The following is a 23,323-nucleotide window of genomic DNA, read 5'->3' as shown; positions in this document are numbered from 1 at the left end:
TACGATGTGAGTTGTATAAAAGTCACAATCCACTTCTTAACTCCGTGCGGGTAACAGATTTCGATGCAAGAATCACCAAGGCGGTGTGGGAAACTGCCCTGCGACACCGGAGCACAACTTGTGTTTTTTTCTCTTGGTGAGGTGACCTTCAATTCTTCTTCTTTTATTTGACATATCTGATTAGAAGTCTTTGATACAGAGGTATGTCAATTTATTTCATCTATTCTATCTATTTCATCCCTATGATTTTATCCCTTCAGGGGATATCTTTTAGTGAATCTACACTATCGCTTGCATACTGCTAGCTTTCATTGTGGGGTCCAAGCCTAAAAGTTATTATGGTTTTTATGAGTCAGGGTGGGACTAACAAATATTCACAAGAACATGAATTGTCGCTGAATCTTCTTGACATCACCCCAGTCTCCCCTATCATCCATTATGTCTGATCCCACTAAGATCAGTATCTTGGGCCGGGAGAGCATTGTCGCTGATTTCGGTCTTTGGCGCAATTATGTCGCAAAGGACCTAATCAATGAATTGCCCTCCACCACCTACGTCCTCATCACAGATACCAACCTTGGATCCCTCTATACCCCTACCTTCCAAAAGACCTTTGAGGCTGCCACCGCCTCTATCACTCCCGCTCCCCGACTCCTCGTCCACCATGCCGCCCCAGGAGAAAGCTCCAAGTCTCGTCAGACAAAAGCTGACATCGAAGATTGGATGTTGAGCCAGAACCCACCATGTGGCAGAGATACAGTAGTCATTGCATTGGGTGGTGGTGTAATTGGTGATTTGACTGGCTTCGTCGCCGCAACCTACATGCGTGGTGTGCGCTATGTGCAGGTCCCGACTACCCTCCTCGCCATGGTGGACTCCTCAATCGGAGGAAAGACTGCCATCGACACCCCGCTTGGCAAGAACCTCATTGGATCCATCTGGCAGCCATCGAAAATCTACATTGACTTGGAGTTCCTCGAAACCCTCCCCGTCCGGGAGTTCATCAACGGTATGGCCGAGGTTATCAAGACCGCTGCCATTTCCAGTGAGGAGGAATTCACTGCTCTGGAGGATAATGCCGAGTTGATCTTGGCTGCTGTGCGCAGCGAGGCCAAGCCCGGCCAGGGTCGCTTCGATGGAATTCGGGATATCTTGAAGGCCAGAATCCTGGCATCCGCCCGTCACAAGGCCTTTGTTGTCTCCGCCGATGAGCGTGAGGGTGGTCTTCGCAACCTGCTCAACTGGGGACACTCCATTGGACACGCCATTGAGGCTATTCTTACCCCCCAGATCCTTCACGGCGAGTGTGTCGCTATTGGTATGGTGAAGGAGGCCGAGCTCGCCAGACACCTCGGTATTCTCAAGGGTGTTGCGGTCGCTCGCGTCGTCAAGTGTATTTCCGCTTACGGCTTGCCTACTTCCATGAAAGATTCCCGTGTTCGCAAGCTGACTGCCGGTAAGCACTGCTCTGTGGACCAGCTATTGTTCAATATGGCGCTGGACAAGAAGAATGACGGCCCCAAGAAGAAGGTCGTTCTATTGTCGGCAATTGGTCGTACCCACGAGCCCAAGGCCAGCGTTGTCTCCAACGCTGACATTGGTGTTGTCCTCGCTCCTAGTGTCGAGGTGCACCCCGGAGTTCCCGAGACCCTTAATGTCACTTGCGCACCTCCCGGATCAAAGAGTATCTCCAACCGTGCCCTTGTGCTTGCTGCCCTTGGCTCTGGAACCTGTCGCATCAAGAACCTCCTCCACTCCGATGACACTGAAGTTATGTTGAATGCCTTGGAGCGCCTCGGTGCTGCCACTTTCTCCTGGGAAGAGGAAGGTGAGGTCCTTGTTGTGAACGGCAAGGGTGGAAACATTGTCGCTAGCCCTTCACCTTTGTACTTGGGTAACGCTGGAACCGCTTCTCGCTTCCTCACCACCGTGGCCACACTTGCTACCCCTAGCAGCGTTGATCACAGCATCTTGACCGGTAACAACCGCATGAAGCAAAGACCCATTGGCGATCTTGTCGACGCTCTTACCGTTAACGGAGCCGGCGTTGAGTACGTGGAAAGCAAGGGCAGTCTTCCTCTGAAGATTGCCGCTTCTGGCGGTTTCGCCGGAGGCAAGATCAACCTAGCTGCCAAGGTTTCCTCACAGTACGTTTCTTCGCTGCTCATGTGCGCCCCTTACGCCAAGGAGCCCGTGACGCTGAAGCTGGTCGGTGGCAAGCCCATCTCCCAGCCTTACATTGACATGACCACTGCCATGATGCGATCTTTCGGCATTGACGTGAAGAAGTCTGAGACCGAGGAGCACACTTACCACATTCCTCAGGCCAACTACGTGAACCCTCCTGAGTATGTTGTGGAGAGCGACGCCAGCTCTGCAACCTATCCTCTGGCCATTGCTGCTGTTACCGGTACTACCTGCACCGTCCCCAACATTGGCTCCAAGTCCTTGCAGGGTGATGCTCGCTTCGCAGTCGACGTCCTGCGCCCCATGGGCTGCGATGTCATTCAGACCGATACTTCCACCACTGTCACCGGACCCGCTGATGGCGTCCTGCGGCCGCTGCCCAATGTGGACATGGAGCCTATGACTGATGCTTTCCTCACTGCTTCCGTCCTTGCGGCTGTTGCCCGTGGTAAGGACTCTAACCACACAACCCGTATCTACGGTATCGCAAACCAGCGTGTCAAGGAGTGCAACCGCATCAAGGCCATGAAGGATGAGCTTGCCAAGTTCGGAGTTGTTTGCCGTGAGCATGATGACGGTCTTGAGATCGATGGTATCGACCGCTCTACCCTCCGCCAGCCCGCCGGCGGTGTCTTCTGTTACGATGATCACCGTGTTGCTTTCAGTTTCAGTGTTCTCTCTCTCGTCGCTCCTCGCTCTACCCTCATTCTCGAGAAGGAATGTGTGGGTAAGACCTGGCCTGGCTGGTGGGACGCCCTGAAGCAGATGTTCGGTGTTAACCTTGATGGTAAGGAGCTGAAGGAAGAGGAGATTGCTTCCTCAACACACGCCGAGCGGAGCAGCGCCTCAGTCTTCATCATTGGCATGCGTGGTGCTGGAAAGACCACCACCGGCAACTGGGTTGCCAAGGCTTTGGATCGTAAGTTTGTCGACCTTGACACAGAGCTCGAGACAAGCGAGGGAATGACTATACCCGATATGATCAAGACCCGTGGCTGGGAAGGATTCCGTGACGCCGAATTGGCCGTCCTCAAGCGTTGCATGAAGGATCGCCCTACCGGCTATGTTTTCGCTTGTGGCGGAGGTGTCGTTGAAATGCCGGAGGCACGCAAGTTGCTCTCCGACTACCACAAGAACAAGGGCAATGTCCTCCTCATCATGCGTGACATCAAGCTGGTGATGGAATTCCTTAACATTGATAAGACCCGTCCTGCCTACGTCGAAGACATGATGGGCGTGTGGCTGCGCCGTAAGCCTTGGTTCCAGGAGTGCAGTAACATTCAATACTACAGCCAGCACTCAAGCTCAACAGAGCTCGCCCTTGCTTCCGAAGACTTCAACCGCTTCGTCAAGATGGTGTCTGGCCAGGTAGACAGCCTTAACGCTATTAAGAAGAAGAAGCACAGCTTCTTCGTCTCATTGACCTTGCCTGACCTCCGTCCGGCAAGTGAAATTATTACTGAGGCCTGTGTTGGTTCTGATGCCGTGGAACTGCGCGTTGACCTCCTCAAGGACCCGGCTGTGGACGGTGACATTCCCACGGTGGACTACGTCGCCGAGCAACTGTCTATCCTTCGCCGCAGCACTTCCTTGCCCATTATTTTCACTATACGCACTAAGAGCCAAGGCGGTCTCTTCCCTGACACTGCCCACGACGAGGCTTTGGCGCTGTACCGACTGGCATTCCGTTCTGGTTGCGAATTCGTTGATCTTGAAATTGCGTTCCCCGACCAGCTCCTCCGTACTGTTACTGAGATGAAGGGTCACTCCAAGATCATTGCCTCGCACCACGATCCCAAGGGAACCCTTTCTTGGTCCAACATGTCCTGGATGCAGTCTTACAACCGTGCTCTGGAGTACGGTGATGTGATCAAGCTCGTCGGCGTTGCCAAGACCCTCGATGACAACACCGCTTTGCGCAAGTTCAAGACCTGGGCTGAGCAGGCCCACGAGACGCCTTTGATTGCCATCAACATGGGTGACACTGGCCAGCTCAGTCGCATCTTGAACGGCTTCATGACCCCCGTGTCGCACCCCAGCCTCCCCTTCAAGGCAGCCCCCGGTCAGCTCTCTGCCACCGAGATCCGCCGCGGTCTCTCCTTGATGGGTGAGATCAAGCCCAAGAAGTTCGCCATCTTCGGCTCTCCCGTCTCCGCCTCGCGCTCCCCCGCCCTCCACAACACTCTCTTCAACACAATGGGTCTCCCACATGAGTACACCCGCCTGGAGACCTCCAACGTCGAAGACGTCAAGGACTTTATCCACGCGCCCGACTTCGGCGGAGCCTCAGTGACCATCCCCCTCAAGCTAGACATCATGCCCCTGCTCGACGAAGTCGCCCAAGAAGCCGAGATCATCGGCGCCGTGAACACCATCGTCCCCGTCCCCACCGCCAACAGCGACAAGCCCCGCCTCATCGGCTACAACACCGACTGGCAAGGCATGATCCGCTGCCTGCGTAACGGCGGCATCTACGGCTCAACCGGCAACGAGAGCGCCGTCGTCATCGGCGGCGGTGGCACCGCCCGTGCCGCCATCTTCGCCCTCCACAACATGGGCTTCTCGCCAATCTACGTGGTCGGACGCTCCGCCGCCAAGCTCGAAGGCATGGTCTCCACCTTCCCGACTAACTACAATATCCGCGTCGTGGACAATCAAAGCCAGCTCGACTCCGTTCCCCGCGTTGCTATCGGCACCATCCCCGCTGACCAGCCTATTGATGCGGGTATGCGCGAGACTCTCTGCCACATGTTCGAGCGCGCCCAGCAGATCGACGGTACACAGGATGGCCAGATTACTGATGCTGCGCCCCGTGTCCTCTTGGAGATGGCTTACAAGCCTTCCGTAACTGCCTTGATGCAGCTTGCCTCTGATGCGGGATGGAGCACCATTCCTGGATTGGAGGCTCTGGTTGGTCAGGGTGTGCACCAGTTCGTTCACTGGACTGGTATCTCCCCCTTGTACCATGAGGCAAGAGTAAGCAACCTAACCAACCCCCTTTGAAATACATTTTTGATCGATTAAAAGCTAACATGTTTTCAGAACGCTGTTATGGGAACTGAGTCTTCATAAGCACACTTGTTTGTGTTATTTTCCCTTCCTTTCATGCTTCAAGCCATACCATGTTTCAGCGGCGGGTGAGCGGGTTATCAACATGATTCAAAAGTTGACTTGGTCCGCTTTGTATTTTCCTGTCCGTTGGATGTGATCCTTTATTTATATATATTTCGGTCAATGATATTAGAGTATCTACCATTTGTGTTTGCCATTACTTTTTTCGACATGTGTCTACTTTAGCAGTATAGTAGTCGCTCCTGTCCAGGTCTTTCGGATGTGCCGTGTTCGCTCAATTTGCTTCCTCGGCAGTCCTTGATATTGGTCTAGGAGTCTGAGGATTGTGACATACAATGTCATATCCAACGAGATATTAACAAGAACTCTCCATCGCCGACCCTTATTCAGCCTTTACCTCTGCCCGGGGAGAGATGGTGAGCCACACATCTCTCCAGTATCCAACACCACCCTTAATGATAAACTTAGGCTCAGGCTTACCGGGCACAGTTTCGGGTTTGTATTGACGGAAAAACTAGGCGCGCATTAGCAAACATGCCTCAACTCCCACCAAGCCTTATATCCCAGTCAGAGAATCTCACCTGCAAAGGTCCCTTGAACAACTCCATCATAGCAATATCTCTACCCAAGCAAACCCGCGAGCCATACCCGAACGCAAAGTTATACTTATTGTACAACTTAGCCTTCTCAACATCTAGCCATCTTTCAGGTTTGAACTCCTCCGCATCTGGCCCATAAAGCTTCGGGTCCCGATGCACAAGATACGGGTTACAGCTGATCTCGGTACCGGCGGGCGCAAACTTGCCGTAGAGATCGATACCAGGCTCGGAGACATATCTAGGGAAGATATTTGGCGCCGACGGGCAAAGACGCATAGTTTCCTTCACACAGCTAACATAGAAAGGCAAGTGCTCAATCACCTCACTATACTGTGGCATATCCGAGATCAGACCCTTCCTGGAAGCGCCATCGATCTCCGCCATCATGCGCTCATAAGCCTTCGGGTGCGCCATGAGATAGTGGATCATAGCCTGGAACGCGGTGCCGGTGGTATCAGCGCCAGCAAGAAGAACGAGCAGGACCTCTGCACGGATGTACTCCAGATCGAGTGGCTTGCCGTCCTCAGTGCGAGCCTCGAGGAAAGTCTGGAGCAGATCCGTGCGATCTATTTTCTTTCCGTTTTTGATGTCAGTGATGCGCTGGTCGATGAGGCGGTCGCGGAAGCGCATCAAGACGCCGATTCCAGAGTTGTCTTCTGGCTTGGCGACGAGGTATTTCTTCAGGAAGGTCGTTTTGACCCATGAGGTGAAGGGGTGCAGGCGGGCGAGGAGACCGAAGGCTGGGAGGCCGTCGTGGAATCCTTGGATGAGACCGCCGATGTCTTCGCCTTTTTCGATGAAGCCGAAAGGCTCGCCGAAACCGATCTCACTGATGATGTCGTAGGCCATGTAGCTGTTTTTGTGTTAGTGGGATTGTTTTCTTTGCTTTTTGCTGTAGGTATGCGATGCTTACACGGCCCACCAGGCGAAGTCGAAGGCTTCGCCGCTCTTGCAGAACTTGTCGTTGAGCTTTGTGGTCCATTCTTTGATGCTGAGGTCAACAAGCGGCTCCATCTTCTTGATGTTCGAGAAACTGTACTGCATTGGTTGTCAATACCCGGGGAAATATCTGTGTGAAGAATATGTCATACAGGTCCAGCAACGTGCTTTCTAAACACAGCATGGGTCTTGTGGGACCTCATGTTGAACAGCGACTCGGTCTCGCCGAAGCTTCCAGTGATATAATGTCCGGTTTTGTCCACATTTCGGTGGTAAACCTCGGGGAGTTTTTCATGATCGCTGACCAGCAGCAATGTCGGGGTGATGCGAACAACAGGGCCTGCAAGACATAACCGATAAGCAACGTGGTTATAATATCCAAAACCCAAACATGACTGACCATATTCTTGAGCAAGCGCATAAACAGTTGGCACTTCCGTTTCCTGTAGATTGTGCTTTGCGATCCAAAGACGAGTGACGGAAGCCCAGAAAGGACCGGGGAATTTCGCAAGCGGATGAAAGAAGCGATAGTAAACAATCTGCCAGCCAAACTTAAGCGCGACATAAGCAATTAAGCCCAATAATAAATTTGTCACTGTCAAATGTGACAGGACATTTCCTGCAAGGCTCATATTGACGTAGAAGATGCAGGTGTAGCATATATGAAACCCTTTTTTGTCAATGAGGGAGGAAATAGCCCCTCCAAATAGACGGATCACAAATCCTTAATTCTTATTTAATATTCCTTGTCTTGTAGTAAGGGGCAAAACATCATTGGCTCATTGGCTTGAAGGCTATACAGGCTAAGATGTCTACTCCACGACTGAATCATGCATGTTTGCCTAGACCCGACTTTCAAGGTCTACTCGGGATTGAACGGCATCGAAGAACCATAGTTCCTCGCGCTATGTGTTAGTTCAAACGGTGTGGGTGTGAGATTGCGACTCCGCTTGCTCATTCGGTATTGGGGCTTCATGGATGGCTCCCCGTTGCGTACTGTACAACACACCCAAGCCAATTCTCAATCCCATTGTGATGGAACTTCCCAAAGCGGCAGGGATAGTCAGTCTATGGAGAAAGGGCTGGAGCAGGAGGCTGTCGTGGCTCACTCCACTGTGGAATTGGCAGATTCTCACTGGGCCGGGGAATATCCCCTACAGCGCGCCAGGGCGGCCCGCGCGCGCCCTGCCTCGTGCAAAGGGTGTTAAATTGTGCTGGGCGTAAGCGTGACGAACACGTTCTCTCGATATGAGTATAGATATGAAATTAGTCGAGTCTTTACATGATTGTAGACATTAGGGATGTTTGATTCAAAGATTTTACCCTACAACGTTCATAGGTGTCAATTTTCGATCACGCGTTTTCTCGTGAAACAAGTTAGTCTCCGACTTCTGTGATAGTGGAGATTTCAAGGAATGTGCTCCACTACCTAGGTAGTATCGCATTGTCGGGATAAGAGAAAGCACAAGGAAAATAATGATACACGGTGTCCAAGCTCCAGATGATCATTTGGATATGATTCTGGCTCGTGTGTGAATTTTTAATAGTATTCTCCCATATATATACAATATCCATTGGGAATCTCTGGGTGCCAGAATAAATAAACGTCTGATTTTAGAGATATGACGGCGGCAATCTTAATGGCCAATTACGGGAAAGGCTTTTCGGGCCTATCTATGTCCAGACCTCCGGAGTGGTTCACCTAGGTAAAGCGCTAAAAAAGGTGTCAGGGATAGCCACGGCCGGGGAAATATATCCGCCTTAGCCCTGCAAGTCCTACGGCGTATAAGCGAACTTCTTTCTCATTAATGGACAATGAGTCTCATTTGCTTGACTCGCAGGATTCCATGCATCTCATATCATAATTAAATCAAAAATCCGATCTCATCTTAAATCGCATAGTTATGACTGACTCGTGATGTACAATATATGATGGGTGATAAAATAATGATTTCACATGGGTACCCTCGGCTATTAATTAGAATTGATAACCCTGTTCGAGTCAAATTTTTAGTGCAACGTTTTCTTGCAGCGCCGAGTACAATAAAGCGATTAGTAGCAACGCAGCCAATTTCGCTTAACCAAGCGCGACTCACAATGGACGAGTGGGCGACCCGCTCTCCACTAGTACTCTGGACGGGTCGGACGGGAAATGGGGTCGTGCAGATCGGAAGAGTTAGCTCCTCCAAAGATTGCTAGCGTCCAATCTGCTTTGAGAGGTTGGTGGTGTCGTTGAGTCGGCTCATTGCGAAAGGCAAAATCGTACGCTTGAAACGCTCGTCTATGCAGATCATCTCAGCCATTTCAGCCACTCATTAACATTTACAATCTTGATGGAAGGTTGAGCGAAGATTCGGAGGCAAAAAAAAGCTTTAGGCACTGTTCTGACGAGTTTTCTAGTCGCTCCAGTAAACAGGTTAAGGTCTTTGACTTTTTGCGGCGTCCTATCAGTTGGATTTAGTTCAATCTTCAATGCGCACGCGCAAAAGGGCCTGTCCTTTCCATATCGTTATTATTGAATATTGTATACATTATAGCTACCTGGCCCAAACACGATCAGTAGAAATTAAGATCACCATCGGAACCATCTCGATAACTCATCGTGATTAAGGATGAAATATATAAAAATAAACCAGATCGGAGAGATCACTCGGCCGACTTCCGCCATTGTTGGGGAACTTCCGAGGACCCACGAACTGATCTTTTATTGATTCCAATTGCTCTAAAATGTATCATGTCTCCTTTATTTTTTCCCCTTATATCATAATAATTTTCATGATATAGCTTAAAATTGAGTAGTACTTTCTGTAGGCCTGTCGTTAGTTCCAAAATGATCGTCTCTGAGACGTTGAATATGTCGACCCACGACAAGTAATCATCCCTGTTCGAGCCAATCCGAACCCGGTTTCTAGGTGGATAACTATTGAGCTGCTAAGGTACAATGACCCCAACTCCCCGGAACTGGGATTAGAACTGGGTCTTTGTTCCTTCGCTCTCTTGAAGGAGTGGATATATCCGATAGATTCTTCGCTCTCGGCGAACAATAGTGAACTATGTATGACAAACCATGTGAAATATGCGTCTGACCAACAAATCATAACGCTTCGAAACTCAACCCAAGATTAATAGCTTAGTCTTTTAGATTCACTTGGATTTTAAAACTTGGCCGCTCTCCGAAAGTGGTAGGCGTATGTCAGTACGAAACGATCAGCGAAGGCCTCGAGTGGGCGGTGGAGATCGTCGCTTCTGACAGTCTCGTGTCCCGGATCCTTCTTAGAAGGTAAAAAAAAGCCCATGTCAATCCTTACTTCCTCTTTGGTTACGGGCTTTTAAACGGGGGAGAGTGGATCTTCGGAGGGTACTAGGACCATGCATGCATGCACCATGGGCACATCTGGTGTGTACACTCGGTCTTTTTGTTCGTGCTAGTTCCAGGGGCGTCGGCTTAATATCTTTATAAATGAATAATGGGGTACCGCAAATCATCTACCTCATTTTTTTTGGTGATACTTGCAGTCTTTTTTCATGATCCTGTTCTCCGTGAGAAAGGAACGTGAAACAACTGTTTGCCACATTCGTTAATCTCTAAACTCCCTCTTGAACATTTCACTCTTTACTGATAGCTTTTCCCCTTCCTTTTCATTCGTTCTCTTTATACTGCCTCATCATGGCCGGTGACAATGGTTCCCAAGGCTCTAAAGTCGTGGGTATCTCTGTGGCGTTTGCCGTCTTGACATTCATTGTCTTAGCGCTTCGCCTATTTTCACGCATTTATGTCTTGCATAAGATGGGTCTCGATGATTGTATGTGATTCATGTCTAACATTCGCTTGCCAACAATGTATTGACATCCTCTCAGATCTTATAATTGGCGCTTGTGTAAGACAGATCAACTCTATCATCATCAGGACTATAACTAATAGAAACAGCTCCTGTCATGGGCATTTATTGCTGTCACAATCATTGGTATGTCCTAAATCTACTACCAAATGCCGGTCCCTTTGAATCTAATCCATTCTAGCCGTCCAAAATGGACTCGGAAAACACTACGTGGATGTCGACCCAACCAAGATGGTCGACTATGCATTTGTAAGAATGCGGTTTTCATTTCGCAGATATGCAACTCTAACATCTATCTAGGCTGTCTGGTTGAGCTCAATGTTCTATCTTGCAACTCTTGGATTCGTCAAAACATCCGTTCTGTGGTTCTATACTCGACTTGGAGATCGCCACCTCACTCGCCTTTCCTGGATCATGATGGGAGTCATCACAACGCAAGCACTTTCCTTCGTTCTTGTTGCTGCATTCCAATGTCAGACGATTAGCAAAGCCTGGACTAGTACAGGACCTGGAAAATGCATCAACATCAACGTCTTTTACCTCTGCAACGCCGCTCTGAACATCTTCACAGATATCTTGACATATACCCTGCCCATCAAGGTCATCTTCAACCTCCAAATGCCCCAGAAGCAAAAGATTGTTTTGGCAATCATCCTTTGTCTTGGACTCTTGTAAGTAGACTCCAGGTGATCGGAAGGAGCAATTGCTAACCTGCTGTCTCTACAGCGCTTGCATCTCTTCTATCATCCGAATCACCTACATCCCTCCTATGCTCAGCGGAAACGATCCAACCTACGCTATCAGTGGTGCTATGTACTGGTCGGTAATCGAAACCAATGTTGGCATCTTCGCCGCCTCGATCCCGTCATTTAAAGCGATTTTCTCCCGCTTCCTTCCTCGCTTCATCGGCGAATACAGCAGTGGAAAGAAGTATGGACCCTGGTCGGGCAACACTACCGCTTTACGGTATGGATCTGGCTTTGCCAAAGTTTCAGACCCCACCAGCAACACCTTGGGGACGGTTAACGGCAAGGATGATATGCCGATGGGTACCAACATTGGCGCAGCCAGCAACTCAAGTGAGGAGAGAATCATCCCTCATGGGAAGATCTTCACACAAACGGAAATTGAAACCACAGTGGAAACAAATAATAACTATGGAGGCTACACTTCATCATCGTTCGAGCGGGCTCGTCGATGAAATCAGGTTTACAATTGGCGGGTGTATAAAAAGCTTTAATATTTGCACAAATTTATTTCGGTTCGGTAATCGTGTATAACACACTTTCGATGGACAATGTCAATTTCTCTTTCTAATGCGCTGCGTAAATAGTGTCATCTACATCAATTGTTCACCATGAGTCTTCAAGTCACGCCCATGGGAATCAATAGCATCCAAGGTATGCAAGTCGCTGGAGCGTGGAAATATCTGACAACACAAGGCTACAAAAGCGCATTGACTCACCAAACCCATCGAACAAAATCAAACACGATTGTTCCAAATACAAAAACGCTATGCAATCGTCTCACAGTCACCTCCACATGCGAAAAGCCGCAATCCCAGCCCCGACTGCCGCAAAGATGAATGCCCAGCGTGTAAGGCCCCTCCGAAAATGATGCTGAATAGTGCATTCAATAGCATCTGAGTCATTTATGCGGGGAAACGGTACATCCACCGGAGCCTCCAACCCCAGAGCCTCACACAGCGGCCCCCACCCATCCTTAACGTCAAAGAAAACCAATCTATCTTCAGGCACAACCTCCTTTAACCACTCAATATGCTTAGCATAAGATTCCCGGCCATGCATACCCATAACGCGCCCATAGAGCTTCTCCCACTGAGCAGCAAGCAAATACCCATACGGAATAAAATGCCTCATTCCCTCCAGCGGCAACAGCACAGCACGAGCAAACCAAACGCCCGTCAACGTCTGCACGTGGTACATGCTTGTCTCCCACGAGACAGGATCGCGCGTTGTGCATATGACCTTGGCGTCTGGGTAGAGTTCCATGAGTTCCGGGACGAACTCGCAGCCTGGAGAGTCGGTGATGGCGACGTAGCCGGCCAATCGGGCACGCAGGAGCGACAGCATCGACGACCGGGTTTCTGCGTCGTCTTGTTTAAACCATTTTTGCAGAATCGGCATCCATGATTTTATCTCATTCGGTGGGCCGCGCGATATTTGCGTTCCGCAGTGGTACACTGGGCCGTTTAGGAGGATTTCTAACGCTTGGCTGAATGATGATGTTCCTGTGCGCGGTAGCCCGGCACCGATGACTGCTATTGAGGCGCCTGGTTGGGGTTTTGAGGCTGTTTGGCCCATTTTTGTATACTCTTTTAAGTGGTGGTTTGGGTTTGGATGATTGTTGCTTGACCTGTTTCAAAGTTCAAGGTCGGCTGAAGGGGCCTTTTTGCCCTTTTTCTGAGATGCCTAAATACACGCTTGCGAGATGATCTATTTCATGGCGTTTGAGGCTAACCAGGAACAGGAAAAGAACGGATTTGCGGCTGGTCGTAAACGCCAGATAGGATAGGAGTCCGGCTGTTTGGGGATTTCCGCCCCCACATCGGAGTTCCCCTCTTAATTTCTCGATCTGCGCATCCAGGATCTGTTTGATATTGATAATCCTTAACGCACGAATTAAGGCCTTGGATCTTGAGCGAATTATCTATTTGTCTGGATACCTCAATCCACCCCGAGACTGATTCTCTAGTAAACTGTAGTTTTTGTTGGCCGCGCACTTTGTAACTACCTAACCATCCTGCTGGGCACTGAATTTCGGGCGCAAACTCCTTTGGGGCATTGTAATCCTTCGTTGATGTGAGGAGTGAGTTCTTCCGAAATATAGCCTCTCTTTCCTATTAAGGCATTAATGCTTCCTTGCAGCCCAGCCTCCTGAGGTCATTGTTGCTTGCATGTTATTTGATCAGCATTGTTCAAATTCCACAACGGCCAATCGCACTAGCTATTATAAGGCTTTCCGCCGCCTAATCTTCGGAGAGGCTTTTCTAGTGCGCCATAGTATAGATCCTTCAAGCCTCGTCTCCTTTCTAAATCCAGTATGAAGAGGTATAGGTACGATCCTACCGCATTTTTTTCTAGCACAACAACGAAACTTGGAGTACATGTTTTCCGTTTTAGCCGCCGCATGGAGTCCCGGTCGGATGTTACGCGGAGGATTTCGATGCAACCATGATCTTGTTCTGTGACCACCCTAACGGTTACAGGATGGTCTAGGTCTATTTTCACACGATGATTGGTTTATCGATAGACTAGGAGCTACCAAGTTGATCATATCTAGTAAGATAATTTTAACAGAGATCCTAAGGGATTTCTACGAGGGCCACAATCAAAAGATTTTGTTCATAAACTTGAGACTTAGTTCTATATTTAATGGTTGGGCTCAAGTTGAAGCTCCCGGCATCTAGTTTGGTACACGATACGTATCAGAGAATACTACTGAAACAAATGTCTCTTTTCGTCCACAGTACACATCAAAGACATGCGGTATTCCAGGATGTAGGAACTGATCTTGCCTGGCTTCCAGAATAATACCTATGCATAGATAGGCAACCAAGTAAATCATCCCTTGTTGTCTGCTGTCACTGCGATGAACTGCATAGCCACATTATCCTGTCAACACAACTCCTAGTAACCTCCTTCCTAACTTTATGCTAGAAAAACTATTTCTGACTTTAGATGACGAGGCATAGACGACGCATAGTGTACACCTACGTAACCTGACTCGAAAATTCCAAGACAGACACGTAGCAAATCTTTTTTGAAGGGCAGTGAGTCAGATTCCGATCATCATTCAGTCAATGCTGATAAATCGGTCGAAAATTTCAAGCCACGATCAGATATGCAAAGCTAAAAAATCTCTTCGTCAACAAGGAGTATGATCTTGCGACTCAATCGGCGATACCCGGAAGCCGACATTCCGCTCCGAAAATAGAAAGATTCCAGAATAATGCAAACGAACACGCTATGCCAAATCTAGCACTAGCTGCATGTGCAAGCCACGAATTTTCTTCTGGAACACACCAGAAATACCGAAATACCAATACTTGCAGACCGTGGCTGTCGAGCTACTGTACGGTAACAGGTTAAACCGGCAACTCGAACGACGTACGGCCGTTACCGGTATGTGGCTGTGCAGCCCTGCGACCCATAGGCCAATCATTTACATTGAAAAATCTGCCATCTTGCATTAGACTGTTACTAAACGATGATTCCCGCATGACAATCTGGCAGGGCTGCTCGCCGAGAACCCGGATTTAAGGTGCTGACAATTGTGTTGTCGGGACTGAATGCCGGTGAAAATTTTTCATTCTGTTTCTGAGTGCTGCATGGGCCGCTCCTTTCGTAATGGCTGACAGTCGAAGTCTACTGCCCAATTAAGAAGGTGAATCGACCATGTACTGTACATATGTACATGATCGCGTCCGGTAGGTCTATCAGATTATTATTGGTGAAGGACCTTAGATCTACATATGGTTTCCGTGTGGTTCTTAGTGGGCCATCTCTATCTAGACACTCGGATCAGCTGGTGCTGGTTTGCCACTTCCCCGGACTCTGTAGGGCCACATTTTGGTATTTCCTCGCGGCCGTGCCAAGATGGATTCGGGATCTATAGAGGAATGGGAGATCTGAGGTTAAAATTCGGCCAGACGGGTCGGTAGACACGGACTGTACCCCCGGGCCCGTTTCGGCGTGTCCAGACCGATAATGCAGCGATCCGAGTCCATCCCGGTCGAATTCATGTTTGAACGCACTAGTTAGTAATATCAAAGAATCGCAAAGAATCGCTTTTGTGGTCACATGCGACAGTGTGTTTATTGCTTCTGCCTTGGACTTAAAGAAATGGATGAGAGGAAAAATAAGATCTATCGGGATTTGCCACCCTCGATACGCGATCTTAATATTTTAGCAGTCAGTGCACGGCCAATGGGTGACAGCGCTAAGAAAATTTCGAGTGTAAACCGCAGTACATGCGTCTTACTTCTGCGTGTTATGCCGCTAATAAATTAGGTGCCCAATCAATCTACATCCTACAGAACTAGAAAAAATTCCAAACTCGTAATATAAATCAAAATCCGAGGCAATTAAAAAAAATAATACAGATCTAATACCATAATTGTACATTTTGTGAGTCAAAAGAGAAACATATGATTCATATGAACAATGCAGACCAGAAAAATCAGGCAATCAGCACATGTGATCAACAGTGGGTTGGTGTAGCCTAACAATGAAGCCAAATTAGGCATTTCCCGCCGATAGAGCTAGAAATAAGCGCTTACGGGGTACACTTAGAATGTAAGACATGGGAAGCGAAGAACCTCGCTTCTACATAATACGGATATGTATTGACTAGGGTGACTCAAGATCAAGGTCAGCTGGTCAAAACTCAACAGATCCATGGACCCGTGTCCAACTCCATATCATGCCATTAGCCTTGAGACGCATATATGGTCAGCTGACTATCGCGGTTGTCTGCGGCCGAGAGGTATGGTATGTCTGGAGCGGAAACCGCCGATTGGCGGGGACACGCATCGCAAGACAATCGCGAGACACTTTGTTGTACACAGCCACAATCCCGAGTATATCGAGGGTGAAATCACAAAGAAAGTGCCAGCTTGTACCAACTCGTGCTGGATAATGCAAGCTGCAAGCCTTCCCCCAGGAGAATAAAATAACGTTGGGGCGGCGGTCCCGAGCGAGTGGACACTAGCCACATGGCTGAACCCTCGATGTGGCTAGTGTCGATTGGAAAAAGCGAATACGAAGTTCACTACTCGGTACTATACACGGAGTAACGGAGGGTACTATGCTACACCTCGGCTGAATAATAGGAGGACATCTCTCCGGAATATCCACAATTTCTGGTTCCTGGTTGCTGTATTGCTAATCATAGTCCAATTATTTGATCATTCTAGCGAGTTCCGTTTGACTCACCGGGGATAGTCAATAGGGCCGTTCACTAGCCGCGTGCTAAAACCGAGAATGTCCCAAAAAACGAAACTAAGGTGTGGCTCAGCCCTATTTTCTCCTCGGCCGACTCCACCCCCATTCTTTCTGCTAATTTTGGCTCTGGTCACCCGAGTATAATCGGAGCTAAAGTTCTAGACTATGCAGGAGAAATTTCTCTCTTTGCTTCTCTAAGCGACAATACTTGCCCATGTGTAATCCTTGGCAAAATCTTTGAAATCTTCAAGTTCTTACCAAGAAAAGAAAAAATTGCGAACAGAAATATAATTAGATTTTAATTTGAATTACAATCTACGATTGACGCCCAAGAGCCCAATCACATAGAATATGGGTAGGTGGATACTTGTGGCTTTTTCTTAATGTAAGCCACAACTTCATAGGTAAGGGATAAACGGAAAAGAAGAGAAGATCCCCAGACAAAGTAGATCAGTGGGACTGGGATAAGTCGAGGGTTTAGAATACAAAGGGTAACAAATTGGAATACAAAATTGATACAAATAAAATACCCATCAAATACGTATTGTATCCCGATTCAGCTTAGTGTAGAATGGATAATCAAAAAAAAGAAAAAAAGATTAATTACTACCAATGTATGATTACTGGTAAAATACGGTAATCAATGTTCGGTGATCCCGGTCCAGGTGAGGTCATATAATTACTATAAGGGATCTCTCGCTGCTGGCTTTATTAAATATCCCCAACATCTTCTGTCAACCTCTATTACTCATACTCAATAAACTCTGACTCTTGAAATCATCATATCAGGTAAGATTTCTGGTTTCCTCCGGTCGAGTCATTGCCCAGAACCAAACTTACTCATCGCATTCACCAGATCTGATCATACTTCCAACCCTCTTATAATCATCTATCAACCTCTCGACGTTTCCAGACTCTTCGCTACCTGAAACTTTGAACCAAAGTTTTGATTCCCAGACTTTACAAAGCACGGCCACAATTGACCAGGAAATCTTAATCGGACCTTACGCCCTCGGGTTCTATAAAAGCTCGCCTTCCCCCGGTGGCGAACCTTACCCACTTTCTCTGACGTCCCCAACCCGTGATAGCATTATGCTTATGTACCCACGTAAGGGTCTCATCACCGATCCATACAACTCAGAGGACATCATCATACAAGACGACCAGTATCCACCTGGCTTTTACTCCGAGAACACCTACAACTGCGCTCAGGACCGTCTGCAATCGCCTTTCCAGTGTCACCCAAGTGTACAGCTCTCTCCGCCATCTTCCGCGCCTTCATCGCCCTCCTTCTCCTCGCCTACCTTCTCCATCTCCTACCCGCAAACGTCTGACTCGCAGTCTTTCGGGGCCCCCTCGATGACCCCCGCCTCTTCCTACAACCCGTCGTACGACATCCAGGGTTCCACTTCACCTTCTCACTACTTGCCTCAATACCCACAGCAATATTATACCCCAATGTTGGCGCAACAGCCTCTTCCAAATCAGGCCTGGGACGGCAATTTGCAGTTGCTGAGCCCCGCGCGCATTCCTTATTCGGGTGTGCAAAAGAGATCCTCACCCTCGGCGACATCAAACTCGCTTCCCTCCGCTGTGCAGGCTCAATACCATCGCCGCTCCAACAGCGCCAACAAGCCATTGCCAACACCGGTGCAAACTCCTTTGCAGAACTCTTTCCTTGCGACTCCCTTCCAGAGCTTCGACCCCTCATCACAGGATGGTCACAACGCCGAGGCCGAAACAGCTATGAGACGGGCGATCATGGACCAACAGAAGCAGTCCCCCCGCAGCAATTTCACAGCGACTACTCTCTGGCCCCCTCAGTGTCAACTATGAGCCACAATTCACCAGTGACCCCGCAAACTAGCCTCGATGAGCTCGATGACGCATCGAAGTCCATGAACAATGGTGAGATTCGAAATCTTGAGATTGACCAGTGGATGGCACAATACTTACATTTCGATTCAGAATATAACAATGGCATGCCAATGGGAATTCCCAAGCTGGATAGAACCATCTCCGACATCTACCAAGATGAACTCTACAACCCCTCCATCATGGCTGCCCCCCAGGTGTCCAAGCCAATGACGCAGAGCCACCTCAACCCGCGCAACTTCATTGCCGACCGCCTGAACGCTGCCAACCAGGGACATATGTCTGCTCGATCTCAATCGCCTGCCAACAGACGGGACCGTTCGCCTTTCCGTCCCTCTTCTCCATTTGCCGGGGATATGGGCAATGAGGCTCTCCAGCAGCCCCAGATGGCTACCAGCGTCCCCATGGGTCAGAATGGAATGAGCATGAACATGAACATGAATCAGTCCAACACTGGGGACATCAAAACCATGTCTCCCAAGGATGCAGTTTTGGATTTCCAGGATGGAGAGGACTCCATGCCACCTCTGTTCCCCTCCTCCCAAGCTGACTTCAACTTGGGCGATGCTCTCAGCTTGCGGCGCGATAGTGGTCCAATGCGACCGATGGAAGCATTCCCTCAGTACACTGCGCCTCCTATGTCTCAACCCCAGTTCGCATTTTCTCAACAACAGACGCGCCCTCAGAGCAATCTGTTGCAACAGGCCCCCGAGTTCCCATCGCTTCCTGCTGTGGAATCGACCGAGACACCGCAGAGTCAAGTCAACATACCTATCACAGAGGGCATCTCCCGACCTAGCAACACCACCTCGGATGCGGGTACCTACACTTGTACCTACCACAACTGCACCCACCGCTTCGATTCCCCCTCTAGATTGCAGCGACACAAGCGCGAGGCCCACCGGCAAACAACACCGGGCGGGCACTTGATTAGCCGCGATACTTCTCTACGCAACTCCCAGGCTGGCCCACACAAGTGTGAACGCATCAACCCGTCTACAGGAAAAGCATGCAATTCTATCTTCTCTCGACCGTACGATCTTACTCGACACGAGCACACCATTCACACTGCCGGCAAGCAGAAAGTGCGCTGTCACATCTGTAACGAGGACAAGACCTTCAGCCGAAACGATGCTCTAACAAGGCGTAAGTTTACCCATACCCTATTCAGGTTGATCATACACTAATTACATTACAGATATGCGAGTGGTACATCCCGAAATTGACTGGCCAGGCAAGCAACGCAGGAGGAGAGACTGAGTGCGCCCTCTACGTCATGGTCCACCGGATCGGCATGCCGAACGTCATTTGGATCCACCTCGGACCCACCCAAAATCCGGGGCTTCGTCATCATGACGATGTATACACTGATTCCCTTCATGAACTTCCTTCTGTACCACCATTATTTTTTATTTATGTGTACGATTTTACGTGATGATGTTTTTGTTTTTTGCATGCGGACCCTTTTGCATTGGCTGGTGTGTTTTACGCTTTCGCTTATTTTCTTTTCTCGCTTTTTTTGCTTTTGAGCTACGGGAAACAAACGGTTTCGGTGTTGTACATTGTTGTACATGGTGTTGCTGCATTTATGATTTCGAAAGTACAGTGTGTGCTTGTACAATACATTCCTCCAAAAAAATGTACATTAGCTCTTTTTTGGATATGAGATCGATCAGGAAATATTATGGAAATACATTACAATTATTTACCCACACCCCGAACGTGTACACTATCTGTATAATGTAGTTCTCCGTGTGTCTCCACCATAGCTTATGAGCAACAATAAAATATTAATCGTCCTGAAACATTCCACTACAATGAGGGTCCAACGGCTTTAAAATCCTCGAATCATCAATCTCATTTTTATCACCTACCCTCCTTCGTATCAGCCACATTGACACCCACGCCGATCTGTATGTATATCGACATTCTATGTAGGTATAAAAGATCAAATGTATCGAGTAGATAAATTAGAGTTAGGACCCTTCAAATTTCAATTGTGTAGTGCAAAGCCCACTAAGTAACAATAAAGTAAATTAACTAATACAGTATCTTCACAGACGTATCGCAATTGGCGGTACCAAGACACGCATGCAAATCACATCCCCTAAATTAGTCTCAGACACGTCCATATCAAATGCACCGTCCCATGAGCATCGCGCATGATGTGCCAAAGGTATGATCCCACGATTGCGTAGACACCCCAGCAAACCCTGGAACGAACCCGCTCAAATTCCGGGCTGATAAGCAATTCTACCAGCATCCCGGTACTGGCACTGGAATCGTGTGGGTGGGTTGGGGTTTCTCCAGTCGACGTAAGTATCGTCATTCTATTCTAAGTTTGACAACGGGGGTTATCTGTCGTTCCCCGCGTTAGTACAACCTTCAAAATACCTCGATATTTGATTGTCGTCATTGAATCTAAATCCATTTTTTCGAAGTTGGAATTGGAATTGAATGGTATTTACCGATTATCTTTTTTAAAAATAAATACCCTATCAAGTATATGCGCATACACAATGGATACAACATTGCAATTATTTCCAGTGATATTCATATATTGCACACTGATAGGCACGATAGACAGCTAGAGTGGATATGTGGCTTTATGGGTTGTGGGTCGTGGGTCGTACGGTTCAATTACCCGTGAATTGGCAACCTTTTGCGGTGGAGTAAGGAGTCGGAAGGTAGAGGGTGTGGATTATGTGTGGGTGTTGTGGCTTTAGACGAACTGCTGTCATTTGCGAATCTGCTGTAGTGCTTACGAAACCGTGATTATGGGGCTTTGGATTTGAAGCTGTTGATGGATACAATGCAAAGGCCTGTGTGTGATAGAGATCGCGCGTTAAGTGGCTGATTTTCGTTGGCTGGGAGCTTCTGGGTGTCACTTCCAAGACGAGGCTTCGTAATTTAACAGGGCCCTTTTTGTTGTGCGATCAGTTCTATGATCATACCTTTCGTTTTTGGGTCAATCAACTGACCATCCAATATTGTGCGTTATATTATGGTGGGCGGATAAGTATGTAATCCTTGTATACAGTATGAGTGGCTGTGTTGAGGCCAAAGAATTGTGCATTTTGTGTGTAGTTTACTTGCACAATTGAAAGCACTGAAAAGTGCCATTGGAATAACAGAGCAGTCGGAGTTGAGATGCAGGATGAACCCCAGAGTATAGATAACTAGAGCTATGATATACCAAGAGAAAGAAATAGTAAGAGGGTATTTGTATTCCAGGCAATCTCCTAACTACCATCTCTTTTTATTTTTGCATCCTTCTTTTATTTTGGTTTTGATGTGTACTTCCACTTGGAATATTTCTGTCGAGATCGTTGGAAATAATGTTCTGATTTTTGTGCCTTTTGTACAGTTTAGCTCTCATTGTCCGTTGATGCGATGTACAAGGGGTCATTCATGCCCAATAAAGGAAGCTAAATCGGGTTTGGGGTCAGGTTCTCGGTTCTAAATGACTGATGGACCTGGAGAAATGGATCCTGATCGCGGCTGAAAGCCATGGATATCCACCGGACGAATGTAGCTTATATTCTAAATAACGATTGACTCTCGTTATGAGCTTCTGCACACCTGAGACTTCAATTCTGAAGGGAAAGTGTGCGGCATCCGTATTCCCGCCGGATACACTTACACATTTGAAGAGAAACCGATTTTTGGTGCCTTGCTTCAGTCGAATTAGTATATATTTCAACTAATTCGTTCCTTTGTTTTATTGAATTTTCTATCGTGAGTCACTTCGAATTGTTTGCTTAGCGTGCCGACCCGCAGAAGCGAATGATTGGCTAGTTCGTGTCATTTCGCTCACGCGATAGCCCGGATAGGAAAAGCCCCCATCACTATGCAGAACGTGGTTAGAGCTGCTGAGATAGGGTTCTTTAGGGGTCCTGACCTCGCCGCGAGGTTACATGGATAAAAAAACTCTCCTTTTCCTCAAGAAACTCGTACGACCGTGAACAATCCGTCAAAATGCAGAGCAAATTCGCTGTAGTTTTGTTTGCGCAGCTGAGCTGCTTGACTTGCGCGCTTGCCGAGTCTGCGATTGTGAGTTGAAAGATTTGATCGTGTGTCGATCTCCGCTGACCGACAGACGATCCCATGGGTTGGATACTCATACTCCGGGAACTATTTCGCCGGCTACGAAGGAAAGATCGTAGGCACTGTAGGTTTTCCATCCTCTATGATTGATTGCTTTTGCTGACCAGTCAAAAAGGATGGCGACAAGACAACCTACGAGATCAACTGCCCGGCAGACATAACCAGCTGCATTCCATTAGACTCCCCTATGACTTTTATTGCTGGGTCCAATAGTCAGTGTACCACACATCTGTCAGATATGCGTGAACTAATACAGACCAGCCTACGATATGATTTTGAGCGACCCACTCGAATACACTAGCTCAGGATGCACATTCGCAGGTGCTCCAACACCTACAACAGCCACATGTTCATATACTCAAACCCTCCGACTCGGCACCTACTCAACGTCTCGCACAAACACATACAATGTTCCGGACAGCACCGTTGCTCGGGAAATCTACTCGGCAACCTTAGCGATTGCCGGATCTACTTCCTTGGCTAGCACGGCCACGAAGACAGCGACGGAAGCCTCCGTGACGCATGCATCCACTACAGGTTCTTCGTCAAATGCAGCCTCGTCTGACACCGAGGCTACAGGTGCTGCTACCAATATTGCGACAACCACAACCGCGAGTGGTAATGGTGCATACAAAACCTCTGTGCCTATGATGCTAATGGGTGGCTTGATTGCAGGTGTTGCTTTGAATCTGTGACTCCAACATTTGTACTATATAGATACTGTCATACTCATATAGGA

General features: G+C 48.3%; 6 protein-coding genes across 6 annotated transcripts; 4 read left to right on the top strand and 2 right to left on the bottom strand.

Annotated features, from left to right (window-relative positions):
• Positions 1-438: 438 nt before the first annotated feature.
• N7529_004285 (pentafunctional protein ARO1) lies at positions 439-5,259 on the top strand (the record flags this gene model as incomplete). Its single annotated transcript, XM_057239812.1, has 2 exons — positions 439-5,163; positions 5,230-5,259. The coding sequence occupies 2 exons, from the start codon at positions 439-441 to the stop codon at positions 5,257-5,259; spliced, it is 4,755 nt and encodes a 1,584-aa protein (XP_057099107.1).
• Positions 5,260-5,641: 382 nt separating this feature from the next.
• On the bottom strand, positions 5,642-7,429 carry N7529_004284 (cytochrome P450; the record flags this gene model as incomplete). Its single annotated transcript, XM_057239811.1, has 4 exons — positions 5,642-5,773; positions 5,841-6,711; positions 6,772-6,896; positions 6,950-7,429. 4 exons carry the CDS (start codon positions 7,427-7,429, stop codon positions 5,642-5,644), a joined length of 1,608 nt encoding a protein of 535 aa, XP_057099106.1.
• A 3,035-nt stretch (positions 7,430-10,464) lies between these two features.
• N7529_004283 (putative integral membrane protein Pth11-like) lies at positions 10,465-11,837 on the top strand (the record flags this gene model as incomplete). Its single annotated transcript, XM_057239810.1, has 6 exons — positions 10,465-10,600; positions 10,656-10,675; positions 10,726-10,762; positions 10,818-10,885; positions 10,937-11,307; positions 11,363-11,837. The coding sequence occupies 6 exons, from the start codon at positions 10,465-10,467 to the stop codon at positions 11,835-11,837; spliced, it is 1,107 nt and encodes a 368-aa protein (XP_057099105.1).
• Positions 11,838-12,168: 331 nt separating this feature from the next.
• N7529_004282 (sulfotransferase family protein) lies at positions 12,169-12,960 on the bottom strand (the record flags this gene model as incomplete). The annotated part of the gene is made up of 1 exon (XM_057239809.1): positions 12,169-12,960. One exon carries the CDS (start codon positions 12,958-12,960, stop codon positions 12,169-12,171), a length of 792 nt encoding a protein of 263 aa, XP_057099104.1.
• Positions 12,961-17,694: 4,734 nt separating this feature from the next.
• N7529_004281 (stress-regulated transcription factor RPN4) lies at positions 17,695-19,737 on the top strand (the record flags this gene model as incomplete). The annotated part of the gene is made up of 3 exons (XM_057239808.1): positions 17,695-18,425; positions 18,470-19,623; positions 19,676-19,737. The coding sequence occupies 3 exons, from the start codon at positions 17,695-17,697 to the stop codon at positions 19,735-19,737; spliced, it is 1,947 nt and encodes a 648-aa protein (XP_057099103.1).
• Positions 19,738-22,455: 2,718 nt separating this feature from the next.
• Positions 22,456-23,279, top strand: N7529_004280 (uncharacterized protein; the record flags this gene model as incomplete). The annotated part of the gene is made up of 4 exons (XM_057239807.1): positions 22,456-22,530; positions 22,577-22,648; positions 22,700-22,796; positions 22,846-23,279. 4 exons carry the CDS (start codon positions 22,456-22,458, stop codon positions 23,277-23,279), a joined length of 678 nt encoding a protein of 225 aa, XP_057099102.1.
• Between the last annotated feature and the right edge of the window lie 44 nt (positions 23,280-23,323).

This window comes from Penicillium soppii, assembly GCF_028829465.1.
Source record: "Penicillium soppii strain IBT 18220 chromosome Unknown utg000004l, whole genome shotgun sequence".
Taxonomy (NCBI): domain Eukaryota; kingdom Fungi; phylum Ascomycota; class Eurotiomycetes; order Eurotiales; family Aspergillaceae; genus Penicillium; species Penicillium soppii.
Note: the sequence above shows the minus strand (reverse complement) of the source record. Positions and strands in the feature narration are given on the sequence as shown.